Source organism: Saccostrea cucullata, unplaced genomic scaffold, assembly GCF_032062105.1.
Source record: "Saccostrea cucullata isolate Sc308-1 unplaced genomic scaffold, CSIRO_AGI_Scuc_v1 ctg3787, whole genome shotgun sequence".
In the NCBI taxonomy this organism is placed as follows: domain Eukaryota; kingdom Metazoa; phylum Mollusca; class Bivalvia; order Ostreida; family Ostreidae; genus Saccostrea; species Saccostrea cuccullata.
In genome coordinates, this window is record NW_026932379.1 from 19,704 (window position 1) to 42,587 (window position 22,884).

At 32.0% G+C, this 22,884-nt stretch overlaps 1 protein-coding gene across 2 annotated transcripts in view; it reads left to right on the forward strand.

The window, feature by feature from the left end:
• The window catches only part of LOC134234985 (FIGNL1-interacting regulator of recombination and mitosis-like), a 30,928-nt gene extending 15,814 nt beyond the window's left edge, over positions 1–15,114 (forward strand). The window contains exons 7-22 of one of the 2 annotated variants that reach the window (XM_062717057.1): positions 3,298–3,373; positions 4,272–4,356; positions 4,669–4,804; positions 5,236–5,387; positions 6,643–6,791; positions 7,187–7,267; positions 7,752–7,847; positions 8,021–8,084; positions 8,303–8,384; positions 10,205–10,287; positions 12,348–12,486; positions 12,797–12,985; positions 13,258–13,485; positions 13,956–14,069; positions 14,409–14,600; positions 15,031–15,114. In XM_062717057.1, coding sequence (XP_062573041.1) covers positions 3,298–3,373; positions 4,272–4,356; positions 4,669–4,804; positions 5,236–5,387; positions 6,643–6,791; positions 7,187–7,267; positions 7,752–7,847; positions 8,021–8,084; positions 8,303–8,384; positions 10,205–10,287; positions 12,348–12,486; positions 12,797–12,985; positions 13,258–13,485; positions 13,956–14,069; positions 14,409–14,600; positions 15,031–15,105 — 1,941 coding nt within the window. In that variant the 3' untranslated portion in view covers positions 15,106–15,114. The remainder of the gene's footprint in view (positions 1–3,297; positions 3,374–4,271; positions 4,357–4,668; positions 4,805–5,235; positions 5,388–6,642; positions 6,792–7,186; positions 7,268–7,751; positions 7,848–8,020; positions 8,085–8,302; positions 8,385–10,204; positions 10,288–12,347; positions 12,487–12,796; positions 12,986–13,257; positions 13,486–13,955; positions 14,070–14,408; positions 14,601–15,030) is intronic. The other variant, XM_062717058.1, reaches the window with a different exon arrangement.
• Positions 15,115–22,884: the final 7,770 nt, after the last annotated feature.

The following is a 22,884-nucleotide window of genomic DNA, read 5'->3' on the forward strand; positions in this document are numbered from 1 at the left end:
CATGTTCCGAGCATTTTTCATTGAGTTACAATTAAAAATGAGTTTAAACAAGCTATTGCAAGGTTTTTCCTGTGATACATAGGACCCATTTTTAAGCGGTTAGCTAGCTAACCGCTTTATGGCATGGGCTCCAAAAAACCGGAAACTTCCATAAGGCGCTACCTATCGACAACGCTTTATCGCACGTAACCTTATCCTTCTGCAACCAAAACCGGAAACTTCCACAAGGCGCTACCTATCGACAACGGTAACTTCAGCAAAGCGCTTCCTATGATTTGTATACTGTTGGCGTAATACGCCCCCTGGTGAAAGATTGACAATATGCTGTGTACGAAGAGTGGCTATTATAACAATTATATCGAATTCTTATTAGTATTTACCAAAGCATTGACAATACTTAGAACACTAACTTCAAAGAACTGAGAATTTCGTCCTTATTACATGTACATCGTGCGATCGCGATTTATAGCAACTGTTAGTTTATTTTTGAAAGTTGAACGATACGGTTAATTATACAGCAGGTTGAAGGTTATTACAGACTGCAAAAACATCAGCAAATCTCTAGATCGAGTTTAATTTTCCTTGCCAAAGTATTAAGAAACACCATTTACATGTATTAAGTCAAGTCATACCTGAAAAACGTTTTTATAAAAACACCGAATACATCTGCAAGTTTTACACTTTTTGTAACGTTTTTATGGAAACAATAGGATTGCCTCCACAATGAAACGTTTGTTTTCTTCTCTGTCTAATAAACAGTTTTAAAAGCTCAGCTCCCAGGGGTAAATACTCTGCTCCGTCTTTGATAATTTATTACATGTACAAACGATCATAAGGGATCACTTACTTTTAGTTTTGAAAAAAGTAATGGGGCACTTAAAGTAGTAAAATTAATTTTGAAAAAAAAAATGGATAAATATATATTAATTTTAATCGGCATTGTGACCCTCTTCTAAAAATCAACCGATATTATTATTCACAGAAGAATGAGGTATGAAAAATCTTGGCAATTAGAAAAAAATTAAAATTTATACTTAATGTTTATTTGTAAGTTTTGAAAATTTGATTAATTCCTAGGGAACGTATTATTAGCTGTGAAAATACTTTTTAAATTTGAATTTGTCCAATTCGTCGATCATTATTTTGAGCGTTTGAGAAGAATTAAATTAAGATACAGGTGTTTAGAGGCACATGGATAGAAAAGAAATCAGTGTATATTGTTTAACCGACATATTGAAGAAAGTGACACTGATAACTTCTTAAGTTACACTGACTTTAAGTGTAGATTTGAATTTTTAAATACTAGTGTTTTTTTATTAGACAACTTTCCTTTTCACATGTTTTATTTGAGAGCAATATTGCATGAAGAGTATAAGGCAAATACACATTATATGTCCTTATCTAGACATATTGTGCAAGACTTCTTTTAAATGATTCTCATATACCATTTACTTTATTCGAACATTTACTTGTTTGAAAAGTCAATAAAGTACATTTCATAAAGCTTGATAATCTTGTTTACTCGCCAGTCTTCCCGTACAAGTAGTAGTTCATAATATTACTAAACGGAAGTATTCAGTATCTGTATAAAAATACAGAATGATCGATTTAAGAAGAAAAGCTGACTCCTGAAAGTTCAAGAGGTAGGTTGCGTTGCCTAGAAGAAGTAAGCATCCCTCGTTGACAGGTTACACCCGCAGTGAGCCTACACATCTGGAGCTCTCTGATATCAATTCATTTACAAAGTCTCTGCTCAGTCATCCTTTTTTTCTCTGACTAGCCAGCTGTAGATCTACACTACTCCAAATTCATTATTCTAAAGAATTTAATTTGTCATTTTTTTAGTTTTTTGCTATATTAGGCTTTACAATTACCTAACTTCAATAGAGCATGAAAGACAATTAAATTTTCAACATCAACATAATTGTTTTCATCCAGAGAACGATAGGATGCCACCAAGAGAGAACTTTTAAAAATGCACTTCCTGTCTTTCAAACTGAAGAAATCTCATGTTTAAATTTTGAAACATGCATTTTAATCTAATTAAAATTTATTTAAATGTTCCAAATCCGCTACTGCTTCTCAAACATCTAACATCCCATTCGGGGTCACATCAGAGCGACCTTTCGATTATGAATACATGTACTAGTAAACACAAAAACTTTGGTCATCTAGATTCAAGCCTCGGTAAACAATTCTCAAATTAATTCCACGGCTACATATAATCATTATTGATACTGTCTTACGTTGAATTAAAGTAATTCTGGAATCAATTTCATGTATAGTCTGTAGTCTGGCATCTGCACGTGAATAATGCAAACGAAAGAGCACAAACTATACAAGATACCCTCACGTCATACATAACACAGCTTATGCAAAGCATATTTTGTTTACTACAAAACTCCTCGGCTGTTTTGGTTCGGTGGTGAAAACAAGAAACCCATCTGATCTATAAGCCAAGATTTCGGAGGAACCGTTTTCTTTGGCTAATCGAAGATTCTCTCTTACATGACCCCAAATATGATGTTGTTATATGTTTGAGAAGCAGTAGTGGATTCGGAACATTTAATTTTAATTAGATTGCATCCATCTGTGACATCAGTTTGGAAGTTATTGGTTTTACTATTAAGTAAAGTATTACAAAAACAGAATGCCTGTTATTTTTTCTCTGATAACATTGGACAAAGATATGCATACTTAAATATCATCATTTCATGCACTTTTTTCGGTACGTATTAGATGAAAGCATGCTAACCGCTTTTCAGTACTTTCAGTACTTTGATTAACCAATACTGTAAACCAACTTTTATTTGTGTGTGAGAAATATCTGTGAGTTTCGCAACCTTATTTAACTGGTGAATATAAATCTTCACAAAGCACTTACTTTCCTCTGTGTTTGTAGAGAAATTCCCTTTGTCGCCAATACCAGGTATTAATGTTGTGGATTGATCTCAAATTGAGGAATTGCTAACATAATAGTTTACAGTAATTGATGTCTTTATTATAGTTATTACAACAATACAGTTATTACAATGATACAGTTATTACAATAATAGTTAGTTTACAGTAATTGATGTCTTTATTACAGTTATTACAACAATACAGTTATTACAATGATACAGTTATTACAATAATAGTTAGTTTACAGTAATTGATGTTTTTATTACAGTTATTACTACAATACAGTTATTACAATGATACAGTTATTACAATGATAGTTATTTTACAGTAATTGATGTCTTTATTACAGTTATTACAATAATAGTTTGTCTACAGTAATTGATGTTTTTATTACAGGCTTTCCTGCGTCTCCTAGACAACATCAAACTGAGTGACCCCGTCACTGAACAAGATGTCCTCGACCTCACTCAGGGTAGGGCTTTCTAAAAAAGGCATTAAATCTTATTAAAAGGGTAAAATATCCCCCTACTACATTAAAGAACTTCATTCGGTAATAACCAATATTTGCCCCCAAATCAAACTTTGATGGAGATATAGCCTTCAAAGCACTAAATATTTTCATAAGTCATGACGCCATATGTACGTAATGACATCACAAACATGACGTAAATTTCAGTTTTTTAGGAATTTTACAGAAAAATGAACATATTTCGTCGATATTTTGAGTAAAAGTCACCGATCGCATGTGTGTTCAGGATCAATATTTTGATACAATGTGTAGAAGGATAATATCAATGAAATATGTCAATATTGTTCCTGAACAAACTTGCGCTCTATAAATTTTAAAGCTAAAATTGTTGAAATTTTGTCCATTTTGTCCTCTTTCTGAAAAAGGATATAAAATCGGACTAGTTTGTGACGCCATAAAAACAAAAATTGTGAATACACTGCTTTGACACTTTAATATTTTCTGTTAATTTAAATTTCTCATGCAATTTATTGAATTCAGCACATTTCAGGAAGTTTTCAAAATTTGACTTTTGTGGGTGCAAATATATACAATATACCGCATATAGTTCTTTATTGTCAGAAATCTGTAGTTGATCTTGCTTCTCTTATCTAAGAAAGTGAGAGGAAAGAGAACAACTATGGTTTTACATATATGCATGAAATTGTGCAAAAAGGTGTTTGAAAAACATTTTCAGCCCCCACCCCTCCATTTTCAACTGAAATACCTATAACACCATATGAAGTAACTTTCAGAACCTATGTCAAAAGTATCTGAATCTAGGTTTACAGCATTCTGTGTAAAGTGTGTTTATGAAATGAATAAATGCAATAATATAATATTTAATTGTTTTTGATTTTAGTTTGCCATGGCCTGTTTGATGTTTGTCAGATTGTAACATCTTTGGATATGAAGTTAATGGTAACCCTATGGAAAGCTATATCTAAGTAAATTGATTCTATTTTCCATTACCAGCAATATTTATGACATAATGGAAAGAATAAATTAAGAATTGTTTTATATCAAATTGAATTAATGAATTTTCATAAATATTGAAATATCACAAATCCTTCATGTCATTTAGTTGACCTTTTACTCTCTACAAGACCAGGAAGTGAAAGGAATGATAACTGTATTGGAAAATCTTGAACATATTTTAAGTTTCTGAGAACTTCATTCAATACCTTTAACACTTTTACTGTCCATTATAAATAAACTCGAAGATTAAATATCTGAAGCCAATCCTTCTGTGTTTGTAGACATGCGATCAATAACAAGGTCCACGTGGGTCAGAGGTTAGAGGTGGGGGAGATGATTGGTCACCTTTGTGGGGAGATCCAGAGTGGCTTCCTGTTTCTACTCCAGCTGATTCCAGGGGTGGATCCAGAAGGAGTGGTGGGGTGTTATTTTGTACTTTATTTACATCAGCATGTTGGCAAACAATCAAAATGACAGATAAAATGAAAAACTATGGACTGAATTATAACATTATGGCCACAGCATGCAAGATAAATTCAAACATTTTTTTTAATCCATGGATTTGTTTTCTATTTAGAAAGCATAAATGTAAATAGCTACATAAATTTTTTGAAGAACCTGTGTATTATAATTACTTGAATGGGATCAATGTGAAAGAAATAGTTTATTGCTAAAAATATCATATTATAGAAATCAAAATTTGTGACAGTCACAGTTTTTCATTTATGCAAAAAACATATATGTGAAGAAATCCACTTTCACCATACATAAATGGAGTAAGTCTTCCGTTGATGAATTATTGAAATAAGATGGACATTTACAAATTGATTACTATACTCTTGTTTTAGGTTTTATCTCAGGGAGATGAGAAAGGATTCCAGAAATCCCTCAAGATTCTGGGATTCCAGATGAAGATCCTAGTCATGTTGGTGCGGGAATTCTCGGACATTATACACGGCTGTGAGGAGCCGGTCTATGGCTTACTCCTGACACTTATGAGGTATTGTAATCCAATTTCTTTTTGTCTCAGATTTCTCCAAAACTTCTGTGCTGATCCTGAGAGCCTAAATATTCTTTGGGGAATTAAAGACATACTGTGAAATCACTAATTTTTATTATGCCCCCCTTTGAAAAAGGGAGAGCATATTGCTTTGCTGCTGTCTGTCGGTCCATTTAGTTTCCGTTCATTTTCTTCACAACCGTTGCACATACTCAAATGAAATTTGGTTTACAGGTTTGTCAGGTAAATATCTGAGTGAAGTGCTGTTTTGGGTACGATCGCACCATTTTTGACAGAGTTATGCCCCTCGGACTTAGAAAAATTCCATTTATTTGCAGTTTCCGTTCATTTTCTTTGCAGAGGTTGCACAAATTGAAATGATATTTTGTATACAGATTTATGAACTAAATATCTAGGTCAAGTTCTGTTTTTGGGTACGATCGCATCCTTTTTATTAGAGTTATGCCCCTTGGACTTAGAAAAATTCCACTTATTTGCAGTTTCCATTCAATTTCTTTGCAGAGGTTGCACATATTGAAATGAAATTTAGTGTACAGATATATCAGATAAATATCTAGGTCAAGTACTATTTTTGGTACGATCACATCCTTTTTGTTAGAGTTATGCCCCTTGGATTTAGAAAAAATTCCACTTATTTGCAGTTTCCGTTCATTTTATTTGCAGAGGTAACACATATTGAAATGAAATTTAGTATACAGATATATCAGATAAATATCTAGGTCAAGTTCTGTTTTGGATACGATCGCATCCTTTTTGTTAGAGTTATGCCCCTCAGACTTAGAACTCCACTTAACTGCAGTTTTCATTCATTTTCTTTGCAGAGATTGCACATATTGAAATGAAATTTAGTATACAGATTTCTCAGCTGAATATCTAGGTCAAGAAATGTTTTGGATAGGATTGCACCATTTGAGGCAGAGTTATGCCCTTTTGTACTTACAAAAAATCCAATTTGGGGGAAGGGGGGCATAAGTGTTTTACAAACATCTCTTGTTAGGTTTCATTTTCATGGTTTTCAAGGTATGAAGAGACCCACGAATTTATGTCCACCATGAAATGCAATTTTACATATATATTACTACTGAACTATTCTTCAACCACGAAATCAAATATCCATGAACCAATATATTTTCCTCAAATTGACTCCTCAAAAATATGTGATTTTACAGTATATAATTTTAAGAAATCGTACTTAGAGAATAGCCAATCATTGTTAACTTTGTGATATTTATAGATTGCTTCCCCCCAGTTTGTCATCCCAGCAGATAGATGAGAAACATCTCAAAGACATAAGGCAGCATTTAACTAACGCGACTGACGTACTTATCAAAGCCCTACTGTATAACAAGACATTCACAGAGTCAGTCACAGGCACAGAGAAAGGTTTGTAATCACATCAGGACATTTTATACATAGGTATCTAATAGTTGTCAAAATTATAAATACATTTGATGAGAAATTAGTCCTTTGTTGAAATTTTAAAATGTTGACACCCAGATTTTTGCTAGAGTCCTCACTCCTGAGCATATAGTTAAGATGCAAAAAAACTGTTTAAAAATTCCTTTTCAAATTAAAGTATAGAGGATAAAACTTAATTTATTTTATATGACCATGAGAAGGTGTCCGATTCTTACCAGATCTTTACAATTTCTTTTCACTTGTCCTGTAAAGTTGTATGGTATCCTATTGAAAGTGATATTAAAGGAAAACATTGGTCATGATGTGTAAGTGTATGATAATCTATTAATAAATAAAGTAACTTTACTTTTCTTTTGTAGTCAGCAGTTTGACAGATGAAGACAGTTTTCCACATTTACAGATGGTACTGAAGGTTTTGGAGATTCTTCCTCAATTGTCAGGTCAGTAGATTAAATAGAATTCCATTTTCAGAGGAATGTGAAGAGTTACAGAGTTACCTCCCTTTTAACATTGTGCTCTTTAGTTGCTGATCTGAGAGTTCAGAGAAAAAATTTAATGTTCCATTAAGTCATGCATGAAATATCACCTGGAGAGGAAATAAAGACCATTTCAATAAAAAATTAAATTCTCTAAGTGAAAGAAACAACAAATATCACGATTAAAATGGAATGACATTTATAGGGACAAACTAAATCAATTTATTAGGTTAAAATTAAAAATATGATGCAAAATTAAAAGTCAAACTTCTTTATTCTGAACTCATCTTGGCCAAGGTAAAAACTTCCAAGATATCTGAGGATTCTAGATAATAAAATCAAAATCTATAAAGAAATGAGATAATAAATTCATGACTGCTGACAATGCCTTTTAAGATCCTGATAATTTTCTAAGTGGATTTTTTAACCTGTCCCATTGTTTCCACAGATGAAGTACAAGACCAGTGGGTGGATCCAAGATTATATCCCGAGGATGAGGACAGATTAAGTGTAATTGATGTCGTGTTCAGAACAATCTCTAATTGTATGGGTGACCATTTTCTGTATTTCTTTAACATTGATTGATATTCATGTACAATTTATCATTAAAAAACAAAGAAAACAAAAAAAAAAAAAAAACCAAAGAAAAATTTAAGATTGCTAAATTTAAAAAGAAAAGAATAATTAAATTATTTGAATATAATGTTATTTTTTCAGGCAGTAAAGAGCTTAACTTGCCCATCATCCTTACAGACCCAGTGTTGACAGGAAAACCAGAAAGGTTAGGTTCCTATCCCACCCTATAGTAAGGATACGTGTGACTAGAAAATTGTTATTTTTTGAACTACTGGGTTTCTGTTGAAATTTCTAGTGAGATTTCATTTATTTTGATGAATGTATTTAAATAAAATTCATTCATGAAAACTGATTACCTTGGTCATCAATTTTAAATGTGAGGAGAAATGCAATTTTGATCAGTTTTATTCCTTGGTATTTCAGGGACATTACTTTGTATGAGGGGTGCTGCACCAGATTATGTGGGTTCCTTGGGTCTTTGTCTGCTAAACATTTCCTCAGAGCTGTGAGTATAACAAAAAATGTTAACCATGCTTAAAGAAATTTGGCTTTTTTGGAAGAAAAATTTTATTTACAATGCCAGCTACCATTGAGAAAAACCACAACATTTCAAAGGAAGGTGGAATATTAAATTTATCAAATAAGTTTTAAACCTCCAAGATAAATTAGTTATATGAAGTCATGTTTTATACTTCACTTAGAAAATTGGTAACCATCACCATCATACATTGTGCTTAATATTTTCCTCAAGGATTTTTTGTAAATATGTCAGATATTAAGCAATGCATATGAATATGCAATGCATATGAATATGCACATCTTCCAATATTTTGTACATTGTAATTACTTCCAAAAAGTCTGTTACCATGGCAAAAAAAGTTCAGGACAAATAACTGTTTAGTACTGATACCTGAAAGAAAATTGCACCCAGCTTTAACTTCACTGGGTTATTCATCATTTCTTTGAAAGGGGTAGGAAGTTCCTGTAACCCCTGTTTCCCAGAATAATAAACAAGGATTTTCGCTTGGGTTCTTTTGGAAGGCTTTTTATTCAGATATGAACATTTTATATATATGTAACCCTGTAACAAAATAATTAAAATCAGCACATAATATAAACAGCTATTTAACATGTCAATTTAAAATCATATCTCTTGTCGTATTATATTACACTTAAAGTTGATTGCACATGACCTTTATAATTAATTACTTTATCCAGAAATAATAAAAGAATTACTGAAGATATTATCATATGGAAATATTACTCTTATAAAATATGAAAAAATGCATTACATACTTCCGATTTAGAAATAATAAATTATAAACAAAAATCAAGGAATTAAACTTTCAGTAACAAGAACTGAAATAATTTATAAACATAGAAAATAACATGAAACTCAATTTCATGCAAATAAGACACACATATACCCTTACCTCACATGAGGTGTAAAGGTCAAAAGTAAAATGCAGCAACGCTATGGTTCATTTCATGTTTCCCTGTATAATAAATATATTAGGCTTTATAATCTTTATACTAGATCTATGTAAATAATTTACTCAATGACTGAAATAAATGGGAAGGTTTTATGAAAATTTAACAACATTATTTAATCCTGCTCACTCAGTCATTCTCTCATTTAAGACTATGAAAATAATACTCAGAATTACGATAAAAATTTCAATTATTAAATCTGTAATTTAAGCAAAGAATAACTTTACAAGTTACTTTAAAAGTTAAAACTGACTGCACTCTTACACAACACACAGTCTCGTCATACATACGTATTCAAGTGGCAATTAAATGAAATATAGGAAAATTAGTACATATACTCTGTAATGAATAAGAAAACTAATAAAAGAAACCTTAAATCCAAAGACCCATACTCTATACAAGTTGATTTTAAGAAAATGGACTTCAAATCACAAATCTACAAACAGCGACTAGCCCGGGAAACAACTGGCACGGGAATGAACTTACAAAACCAAGATAACCAATGAGAAGTCAAAATCAGTCATCTGTGTCAAAAGGTCTAAAAATAGTAGCTAATATGAATAACTCAAACACAGGCTAATTCGTATTTCTTCGAATAAGTTTATTTTAATGGTCATTTATTAAACTGAAATAAATTCAAACATATACATAATAATATTTACATACAATACAAAATAAACATTTTCTGAGTAACTACAGGATATCACATTCCTTTTCAAATGAAAATGTCACTATTTTATTTTGACAGTATATTTTGCTATTAGTATGCAGAGTGTAAGTAATACAAACTGGAAGTGACTAAAAGCAATATTCATCCATTTCTATCTTTAACAGGAAGGAATTTTGTTTGAAAATGTTTGTTCACATGACCCCTGGTGCCGTCTACTAGCTGAGGATGTGTGGTGCTTCATCATCAGGTTTTGTTGATAAATACTTGTAATGAATTTCATCTGAAATTCAATTTTGCACTTATATCTTATTCTGCAACTATAGCTTGCATTCACCAAATAAAGGTTACTTAACAAAGCAAAGCTATATTTTGACTTGGGTCTAAAAAAATGATAGAGGGCTCAGCAAGCCTCGACCTCAGTCACGTTAATTAAAGGAATGGAATCAAAGTATTACAAATCAGCAATTGAAGAAAGTTCAAGTCCTAAAGAAATGTGGAGTTATTTAAACCAATTGGCATCTGATTCAAAAAATTTCACACCTACCCGTTTAACACAAAATGGTTCGGATTTCGAAGATTTACAGGATATTGTTGATATTTTTAACAAACACTTTACTGAAATATCCTGTAAATTATTAGCAGATATGTCAGTACAAAGTTTTGATTCAGAATTGTTAAATAAATTTACAGAAACTAAACTAGGGAAAGAAAATTTTTTCAGTATAAATCATATAAGTGAGTTCGAAGTATTAAATATGCTGAACACACATAGCCAATCAGATACGTAACTTTACCTCTAGCTTTGATCTCTTATTTAAATCACAATCTGGATTTCGAGAATTTCACTCATGTCAAACGGCTCTAACAAAACTTAGTAAGATAATTGGCTACAAGCTATGGACCAAGGAAATTTAGTAGGCATAACTTTCATCGATTTTAGCAAGGCATTTGATTTGGTTAATCATGATATTCTTATAAATAAACTTCAATCATATCACTTTGACCAAATGGCTATTAAATGGTTTCAATCTTATTTAACATCAAGGTCTCAGTGTGTAAAAATAGGTACATACTCCTCTGATTTTTTGCCCGTCACAGCAGGAGTGCCCCAAGGATCTATCTTAGGTCCCCTATTATTTTTATTGTATATAAATGATCTCCCTTTACATGTAAATAGAACAGATATTGATATGTTTGCTGATGATGCAACCTTACATACATATCATAAAAATATAGAAGGTATTGAGAATGCTCTAAACTTTGATTTGTGTGAGATAGAAAATTGGTGTTCCAAAAATCAAATGGTGTTAAATACCAACAAGACAAAATGTATGCTCATGGGAACTCAACAAAGAAAATCAAGAATAAATTGTACTGAACTAAATTTATATGCTTCTAACAAATTAATTGAAAATGTTGAATCTGAAAAGCTTTTGGGAGTACATATTGACCACTCATTGCGCTATAATTATCATATTGACTCAGTTTGTAAATCTTTGACTTATAAATTGTATACTTTACGCAGAATTAAAAAATTTCTTCCCTTACACACGAGAAAACTATTTCATAATGCATACATTCTGCCTTCTTTGAATTATTGTCTTACTATTTGGGGTAATGCGCCAGATGCTGGCATAGATAGAGTTTTTAAATTGCAAAAAAGGGCAGCCCGGATTATTTTAGATGTGGCTTATGATGCCCCTTCACTACCATTATTTGAAAAACTTGGATGACTGACCATATATGAGTTAATTGATTTTCATAAATATATATTACTGTACAAAACACTTCAGGGTATGGCACCAACTTATTTAAGAGATTCCTTTGAATTTATTTCTTCAGATAGTTATGTTCTTAGATCTGAAACAAACTATGATCTTCATCTACCGAAATATCGAACAAATCAATTTAAGAATTCTTTTCATTATTCCGGTGTTCATTTATGGAACAAGTTACCCTTGCATATCCGTTTTTCACCAACTGTACAAACTTTTCGTAAAAATGTAGAAAAATTCATTGTAACATGTCGCAACTAAAAGTTATATAATGCCATGTTCTTGAATCGATCTGTATATGTCCTTGTATTTTCACGTCATGTTGTATTATTTATTATAATATTGTACAATGTTTTAATAATTGTATTATTGTGCATGTGTTGAGAGGGCCCCAAGGAAGACTAGTGCATTGCACTAATCAGGTTACCCTCTTTAAATAAAGTATTATTATTATTATTATTATTATTAAGGTAATGATGTTATCTAGTTCCATTCATACCTATATAATCAACAGGTGCTGTTTATATTGTAGGTATGGCTCAGCTGACCTCTGTCGAGATCATGTGACCTTTTTACTAGAAGTGATTAAGCAGTGTTGGTCTTTTGACCATGAGTCTCCATTGCTTTCATTGGTCGCTCGATTAATTAAGTGTCTGTCTTCTGACCATCAGGTAAACTCTCATCCAAATGATTTATATTAAGCAGGAAATCATTGATAACTTAAAATTTCACCAAGTTTTAGGTTCAGTAACATACACTTGGAACTAAAGATCAAATAGTGATTTAGACAGGTTTCATATAAATTGCACTGAAGAAGCTATAAATCTCATAGTAATTACATTTGTTTCCTAGAAAATATCATGAAAAGTTTTTCATCTTAAGAGTTGCAATACACTGCATACACATATCTATAGGCAATCTGTAAAAAGCTTGTATTCATTTGTTGTTACTTATAGATGTATCACCTTCTGTGTGTTTCAGACTGAGTTGATAAGAAAACTAAGCTCTGAAGACGACCTCTCTACCCTTTATATCTTGTCCTGCTGTCTACCCAGCCTCTCTGATGAAAACAATCAAAATCTTGTGGACAAAGTCACAGAAAAATGTTCAAAAACTCTGCAGGAATTTTCTGTTGCCTCGGAAAAGACACAACAAGACTGCTACAGAATGGTCAGTATATTAGATGAGGAAATGTACATGTAGTTGATGCAGGCAATTCATTTTCTAAAGTTTACTTCAAATAGCAACATAAAAACTTATTTCAATGGTGTAGTTTACTTCTACCTGTATGTAAAATAGTATTTGTGTATATATTTATTAATTTATAGTTCCTTTAAAATTTATTTTCAAAAAATTAATGCACACTTAAATTCATTTTAATAAATTTATGTTTGATTGGTTAATATGATGAATCCAGGAAGCAGATTTCTTTATTTTCTCAGCTGAATGCTGTTTCCTGCCTATATGAGATATTGGACAAAAGTGATACGATGGGGTATTCCGTCCAGTCAACCGTGACCGAGTCCATTACAGATGGGGTCAGTCAGCTGTGGAGAAATATGTTTATCTCAGACTGGACAGACTCATCACTATTCGAGCTGTGTCTCCAGCGACTCGTATTACTCAGCTCACATCTCTCCTCTCTGCTGGATAATGATGTTCTACTGAAGGTATTGTTATTAAGCTTTACCTAGGAATGCGGAGTTTTATTTCTGTAATATTCGATTTGCAGTGAACTCAAAAAAGATCTGGAAAACTTGTGTCCTTTGAAAGTACAGTAGAGCTAATATCTACAAATCAGTTTTGTGTGTGAATTGATAAGGAAATGTTTATAAAAAAAATTTTTAACCTCCAGGAAACAATACTTTTGTTATTCATCATAAGGGTTTAACTATTTTAACTCTATATTCAGAAATATTTTTGTATAAATTTTTTCCACTTGGTACCAACTCAATTCTATCTCAAGTTTGGAAAGGCCAAGCAAATTAAAAAAAAATGTCTTTGATTTTTGATTTATTGCACAAAAAGGAGTAATGCCTTGACAGGAACTAGAGTTGAAGTGTATTACTGGACATTTATGTCTGTTTTTAGATTCTGTATGTGATGAATTCCCTGTTCCAACATTTATTTCTATTTATAGATTCTGTCTGTGTCAAGTTCCCTGTTACAACAAGGCTGTACAAACCACCTACATCTGACGATTGTCTGTTTTCTGAAGTCCTTTGGTAAAATCAGGCCTACAGCAACTCCAGAGGTGACTGCCAATTTTTCATTAGAAAAAAAAAAAACTATCAGACAAAAAGTTTGTAAGAGAATTTAAAGGTAATAACTTGTTTTTCCTTCATAATAAGGACCTAGAAGTGAATATCTAAGTTTCAGACCTCAGTACAAATTTACATCAATTACATCATAACATCGTAAGTTATAGATCAATTCAACAGAAACGGAATGATTAGAAAAGAAATCTTACAGAAGATTGTAAGAAATTGATTGAATTACATGTTTGCATGACAAAGTTTCTTCACAATTATATCTGAGTGATCGCCTTATTACTGTAGTTCAGTTCACTAATTCTTCTGAAATCAATTTATAGCAGTCTCAGATTTTGAAGAAGTTATCTGACCTCTTTGGGATGACCTTGACCTCTCCTGACCTATTTATTCACCACCATGGGTTGTCTGCCTTCACACAGTTTGCTGAGAACACAATACATGAGTCTGTGGTTCCAGATTGTATTGATCAACAACCTCAGCTTCAAGACTTTGTGGTTCAGTTTCTCAGCAAGGTGAAGTTACATTGAGTTATTATGAACCTAATTATGTGGTTTATTATTACCTGTACATTATAAACATACCTGAAGTTCCTTAAGAGATGTGAACAATTGAATACCTTTAAACCAGACTTATTTATGAAATTATATGCATTTTATGGTAAAGAATAAGTAAAAGATGATTTGATTAATAATGGCAACATTTCTGATAAGAAAGCAAATAGTTAAACTGCAAAAACTGACAGTGTTATGCTCTACCATTTCTGAGAAAACGTTTCTCCATTTAGGCCATTGTCTTTCTGTAAACATTGATACTCATCTTCATCTAGTTAATAATATAAGCTGACAGTAACTGATGAAGTTATGCCAGTGCTTAGATTGTCTTAGAGCACTGTTAGAAGTGAGAGTCAGAACAAAAACATTCTATAATTATATTTTCTTATAGATGCCATACACTTGTGAAGAGTTGAGTCGACTGGAGTTTTTGAGGGAAGGAACCATACACAAATCCTACTGTTAACAAAGAAAGAAATAATTCTATAAGACAGAAGAGGTAATCTTAGAGTGCCAAAAGATCCAAATTGATGCCAAATGTGTTTAATTATTTTTATATACCCAAGTCAAAAGCTAAAGTGAGCTTTTCTGATCAAAATAATAATGACTGCCAGGCTAAATATATTGTAGAACGATCTATCATTAAAATGACATTTTCCTAGGTACCCTGTTTGACGATGGAATTCATTTTGTGTATTGGCAATAATACAAGAAAAAATTGAGTCGAATCATAATATGGATTAGCTTTCATGTGAAAACGGCATATACTATCTCAAAAAGTTTCCTTATGATTATTTTGGTAGTTATTTTCTTTGCAACTCCTTTAGTATTCTTTGAAATCATTTCATAGTGGATCTGCTCAGAAATACTACATTAAAACTACAGTACCTGGCTATAAGTGAGTCATAATTTTATTATACCCCTAGTTGCGTGAGGTATGATGTTTTTGACCTGTCCGTCAGAGTGTCAGTCAGTCAGTCCGTCAGTCCTGATTTTTTGTCAGCGCAACTCCTCATATACTGCTGCACAGAATTTCGTCAAATTTTGCAGGTATTTAGGACACAATGTGTAAGTGTGCATATTACCAGGAAATTCTGATTCCTTTATTTTTCCCGGGAATTTCCGCGCTTTTTAACTTAAGAATTTGGCCATACCTTGAATATAGAGATGAACAGTTTATCAGCGCAACTCCTCATAAACCGCTGCACAGAATTTCGTCAAACTTTGCAGATATTTAGGACACAATATGTAGATGTGCATATTACCAGGAAATTCCGATTTCTTTATTTTTTCCGGGAATTTCCACACTAAAAACATAGGTTTTTGGCCATACCTTTTATACAGTTTGTAGCGGAACTCCTCATAAACCGCTGCACAGAATTTCGTTAAACTTTAAAGATATTTAGGACACAATATGTAGATATGCATATTACCAGGAAATTCTGATTCCTTTATTTTTTCCGGGAATATCCGCACTATAAACTTAGGTTTTTGGCCATGCCTTTTATATAGAGATGAACAGTTTGTCAGCGCAACTCCTCATAAACCGCTGCATAGAAATTCATCAAACTTTGCAGATATTTAGGACACAATTTGTAGATGTGCATGTTACCAGAAAATTCCAAATTCTTTCATTTTTTCTGGGATTTTCAGCACTTTGAGTTTTTGGGGAGCGTGGGGTATGTAAGCTTGTTCACTTTTTCTTTCATTTTTCCACTACATGTATATACTTCATTTGAAGAATGCATTTTTCTAAAACACTATTGCAGTGTTATTTGTTGCTCATTTTTTATGAATAAAACACCATAAAATGCAGAATTTTTTGAAGTTTCTGCACATTATTTCAAAATAATTTTTTCTTTAGGCATTACTGTGAAATCACAGGTCAAATGCAAAATAGAAATTTTAAGACTTCAATTTGTTCAGAAATCTTAGTAATTTGAGCTTAGAAATTTTTGTCCTGACAATTTTATAATTCATTCTCAATGATTTGATGTCATTTTGTTTATCATTTTAAGACAAGAAAATTTGAATAATTCTGCATGATTCAGTGAAAAAATCATGGAAATTGAGCTAAAATTGACTTCACAACAAGTTTTTATAAAAATTGGTTTTTCAATGAAAAATATAGCGTAAAAATGCAATTATGACTCACTTATGGCCTGGTACTGTATATATGGGACAAGCCCTCATCACAGTTAGATTATTCTAACTACTGTCAGGCTTGCTGACCCTGTGAATTATTTACCTTCTGTTTCAGATTACTTGCTTTGAATCTGTAATTGTAATGATACTCATAGAATTTGTGTGAATTCAGGAATTCCAGATTGATTTTTTATTGTTTCTTTTTTAGCCCAGCTGTAAAAGACCAAGACTAATGGATAATGATAGTAAAATAACTACAAAGGTAAAGATACTTAAGATATTCTTTAGGATTTTTTTTTAATACAAGATTTCATGAAATGGGATTTAGTGATGTTGTTTGAGGAAGTCTCTGAAAATTCATATTTGTTTATTTTTTTCCAAAAAGCTAGGGACGCAGGTAAAGGAGTTGGTGGTAGTGTTACAACAGACTTTATCAGAGTTAGAGAACTTTAAGAACACAGAGGATTGCAATTGGTCGTCAAATTCCTGGAATAACCTGGAAACAATTCACTGTAAAATTACTGAGATCTTACAGGAAAAGGGGTGATTTTTTTGTTTTCCAGTTAAACGTTATATAATTGACTATATACAAGAACTTAAATATTTTTATATGATCTGTTGAGTTTGATTATAGTTTTAATCAATACAGCCTCTTTACAGTTTAAGTTACATTTTGTATAAAATAATTCTGATCTATACAATCTTGATAATCAATATATATTTGAATGTAGATGAACGGGGTTTTGAGCTGTATGATTGAAGTGTCTTTTCATTGGATATTATGTTTAAAATACGAATAAAATCTTTTAAGAAAATAGTTTAGTCTTATTTAGTTACATGTAGGTGAATATTAAGGACGTTCGATCCTGATATTAAGTCTTAAACTTTTTTAGCCAAGTATATTTTAAGTTTCTACATACATAGCTTAATTAAAATTCAAATGAAAGAATGGGGGTCAATACGCTTCTTTTGGCACTACAGGTCATTTATTATGACCTTCTTGCACTGAAATTTGTGTCTTAATTAAAAATTAAATTTTTGTTGTTTTACCTCCAATATTTTTATCCAATTAAAGCATGAAACAAAATGAACTCTTTGTTTGTTTAAAAAAAGACATTTAAAAATTGTGACTGAGAAAAAGTTTAAAATTGCTTTACATAATCAATTATTTGACCTTTCTGCACTAATAAAATGTGATTTTTCTGGCATTGAAAATATAATAAGCAAGAAAATTATTTTAAAGTCTTAAACTTTTTCTGATTTTAAGTAAATTCGTCCAATTTATCTTAAATATTTAGAAAAGAATATCAAAAGTGGGGGTATATGATGTAAATTTTTAGATATTACTAAAAAAGTGTCAATTTTACGTTAAAATTGGCTCAATTTTTTCCTGGATTTTCAGAATATATTGACTATATTTGTCACACTTTGTTGATAGAGTACTTAAGAAATAATTTAATAGATAATTCAGAACCAGTATAACACATTTCACTGCAAAAACAGCTTTGTGTGCAACCAGGATGGAAAAATAGGAATCCAAAATTAACAGTACTGTTGTAGTTCAAAATGGAAAAACTGATCATTTTCGTCTAAAAAACCATCCACCACAAAATATAGTCCCTAGCTTAATTCTACTTGAATGGAATTTAATCGCAGTTTTTTTTATTGGATATAGTTAAATTTGCACTGTAGAATTCAGATTAAATGTTTGAACTTTAAAATGATGCAGAATTTTCTAAATAAAGGACCTGACCAAAATATGCTCAAAATCTCAGGATCGAACGTCCTTAATGGTTTTACCTTCAATTTTCTGTTGTTTAACTCATATTATAATATTAATTAAGTAATTGACAAAGAAAAGATGAAAAAAAATATCAGCAGTCTTGTTTAAGGACATAATTTTCTAACCTGAATTATCCATCCTGTATTAAATACTCTGAAACTTATTCAAAGCAGTTGAGAGTAGAAACAAATTTACCAGGAGAAATTTTCAAAAATAATTACTCGAGCAGTATGAAAATTGCATTGAGGTCTATGGGAACAAGCAAATTTCTTAAATAAAAATTGAAATACTAAAAATATTTTTAAAAAAATCTATGGTGGGAAGATGTATATAATTTTTAAGAATAGAAAAACCTTTAAAAAATAATTTTTCACCAAATACACTTTTTAGCTCACCTGAGCCAAAGGCTCAAGTGAGCTTTTCTGATCAAAATTTGTCCGTTGTTTGTCGTCATTGCCGTGTTGTTGTAAATTTTTCAAATTTTCATCTTCTCAAGCACCACTGGGCCAATTTCAACCAAACTTGCTATAAAGTATTCTTTTGTAAAGGGCATTCAAGTTTGTTCAAATGAAGGGCCACACCCTTTTCCAAGGGGAAATAATTATGAATTGGAGAAAAATTTATGGCATTTTAAAAAAAATCTTCTCAAGAACCACTGGGCCAGGAAAGATGAAACTCATGTGGAATCATCCTCAGGTAGTGTAGATTCATGTTTGTTCAAATCATGACCCCCGAGGGTAGGGTGGGGCCAAAATGGCCGATTAAAGTTTTATATAGGAAAAATCTTCTCAAGAACCATTGAGACAGGAAAGATGAAACTCTCGTGGAATCATCCCCAGGTAGTGTAGATTAAAGTTTTGTTCAAATCATTACCCCTGGGGGTAGGGTGGGACAAAATGGCCGATCAAAGTTTTACATAGGAAAACGTAGGGAAACCTTTTAAAAATCTTCTTTCCAAGTATTTAAACTTCATTGAATAAAAGCAAAGGGGTGTAACTCTTGAAGGACAGGTCAGGGTAAAAAAATAAGGACACATTCCACTCTTACATATTGAGACTAAAACATGAAGATTATATCTACATATACTTAGTATTCAGCCAATTTATATCTGTTATGCATTCAGATTTATAAATCTAAGCTATTTGGATCGGATACCTTAAGTCATCTTTCAAAGTTGTATGGTCAATATAATGACCTTGTCAGCAGATACAATTCATCAAATCAAATGCTGACATACGTTTTTCATACTGATTGTTAGTTTATTATTTACACACTAAATTGACAACGGATTTTTCGGTTATTTCCTGGTCATGACAAAGAGCACAGGATGGGTGTGACAGGTCGGCAGGGGATGCTCACTCCTCGCAACTGACTCTAGATCTCACCTCTGATATTTGACAGTTTTTTACATTGTTCTTCCTTTATCATCCCAAATGGTTTTTTTCTTATGTAGAAGTTTTCAGATGAATTCTGCTTCTGCTTCTTTTGACTCTACAAATGCCTACATGTCTACTAATAATGTTACATATAATGGAAGATTGGATCCAGAAAAAACTTTTCAAAATTTCAAAGAATTTTTAAATGATTTTGAAATCACTAATTTTTTTAAAAGTCAGAAACATAAAAAAGAATAAGTTTTCTACACTTTATCAGAATTCAAAACTTGCCTCAAAGCCAAGAGTAATCATATAGTACGATTCTCAGTTAACCTGGGACTTTCAGTTGCGCGTGACTTTTCCTACACTACATAATTAACGTACCTCTAATGGCGTAAATTCTCATTGGTTAAGAAATTGATAACATAGCAACTTAAAATTGTTGTTTACAACCATGAGACGACTTAAGCCCCACCTCTCTGCCGTACGAAACGATATCATTGTATCGTTGATACACTTGTTGACATTCGCCGAAATGTATATTTCAACAGTGAAGAAAAGGCTGTGTAAATTTCAGAAGCTAACCATGTAACTCAAAAATACCATGCCTCACTGAAAGTCCAAGATTAACTGAGAATTGTAATAATTATGAAAGCAACTTCAGATTCAATATGTTCAAATCATGCCCCCCCCCGGGGATGTCACGATAGGTGATCAAAGTTTTCCAAAGGAGTACATGTAAAATTTAAATTTTAAAGGTTTTCTTCTCAAGAACAGCAGAGCCATGATTGGATATATTTATATGGAAGCACTCTGGAGTAATTTAGATTCAAGTTTGTTCAAATCATGACCCCAGGGGGGGGGATCACAATGGGTTGTCAAAGTTTTCCAAAGGAACACATGTAATAATAAAATTCTTAAAAAGTTTTCTTGACATAGCAAAGCCTTGATTGGTTATATTTATATGGAAGCATCCTCAGGTAGCGAAGATTCAAAGTATATATTCCAATCATGACTCCATGACGGTAGGGAGATGCCCGAATTATGAAATTTTTATAAGACTTCCATTACAAGTAAACTATACAAAGATAGAATTCCGGGAATTAGATTTTGATTGACAAGTTTCTATCGTAAAGAAGAGTAGAGTTTGGTCTGATTTCAATAAGACTTGGTGGAAAAGTAGACAAAGATAAATCCTTGGTTAAAAGTTGATACGCCTGTCCATATGTCATTATTGTTTTACTACTGCATTCTCGTGAACAATCATTCAATACGATTGGTCAGTATTGTAAGTGGTATTGCTAGGTTCTGTATTTCATGTGCAAATTAGTATTGCTTTCAGCTTTCATTGAAATCAAACATCCAGTCGATGAATAATATGATGAAACATGTGAAACTTTTATATCATGCTCTCGATCCAGCAAAGCGACGCTCTGTTACTGCAATGATTGTACAATTTATCATCGGGTCAAATGCTGTCAGACAGTTTTCATACTGATTGTTAGGATATTAAATACAAACTGAATTGTCGACGGATTTTTTCCATTATTTACCGATTGTTACAACGAGCACATGGCAGGTGTGAATTGTCGGCGGTGGCTTTCCCCTCCTTGGCACCTGATCCCCCTCTGACGTGTTGGAGGTCCGTGTTTGCTCTGCTCCTATTTTGTATTGCTTTAATGGACTTTGAGATTGAATACTGTTCGTTATCTTTATATATTTCATTCAACTTATCTAATTATTAAAATTGAGAGTATATTCAAAAGTGAACGTATCTAGGTTTTGTGTCACTTCAGCCTGATGCTGGATCTGACCTACATTTTGAATCAGGTCCATTACTAAATAATTCTAAGTCTTATCTGAATTGTCATACATGTTGATCTAGGAATATACACTTCCAGACTTGCTTGGATCACGATCATACCTACATATTTGATCAGGTCCATTCCAAAGTAACTAAAAGCCCTACCTAGGCTAAAAATTAACTGATGTCGCAGCTAAGGATGCGCACTACCACACTAATTGTTTCAGATGTTGGATCTGATCTAAGTTTCAAAGCATGTCCATTTCTAAGTGGCAGTAAGTTATAATAATAATAATGATAATAATAATAATAATAATGCTTTATTTAGAGAAGGTAACCCGATTAGTACAAGGTACTATTCTTCCCCGGGGCCTTCTAAATTCAAACAACATATTACATAAAATGATACAATCAAAGATAAAACATGTAAAGTTCGTTAATGCATGAGTAGTTAAATGTAATGTACAGCTAATGAATAAAGACTCAAAATGAAGAAGTCAATAATAATTGTTCTGGAGACGTTTGAAAACAATAGTAATAATCATACATCATGTACAAAGGATATATATATATATATATACAAACATTTATTTACAGACGTTGGCTAATTATAATTTTTTCTTCATTTCGTCTAAAAATAGCTAAAGATGGTGACAATTTTACATGTAATGGTAGGTTATTCCATAAATTTACACCTGAATATTGAATTGAATTTGTAAATAGAATTGTTCGATGTTTTGGTAAACGAAGATTAAGTTCTACCTGGACCAACCGTGCATGGATTATATCTCTAGGGATGGACACTATTAGTCGAGTTGAAGGCCACAGCAAGTGTTTTCTTCTTTTCACGCATAAGATTTTGCACAAATTCTGCTTCGTATGAATATAAAAATAGGTCTGCTAATAACGGAGCGCAATTGGTACCCATTGGTATTCCAATAGATTGTTGGAATACATGGGGCCCGTTTTACAAAAGAACTTAAGACTAGGACTAAAAACTTCAGATTATTGTAAAATATTGCAAAATTAGTAATTCTTCTTGAAATTGTTTGTGTAAAAATATCTTATCACATTCCTTTTAAAAAGTTTAAAATAATTTTCGATGTAATGTCAATTAAAAAGTTATATGAAGAATTA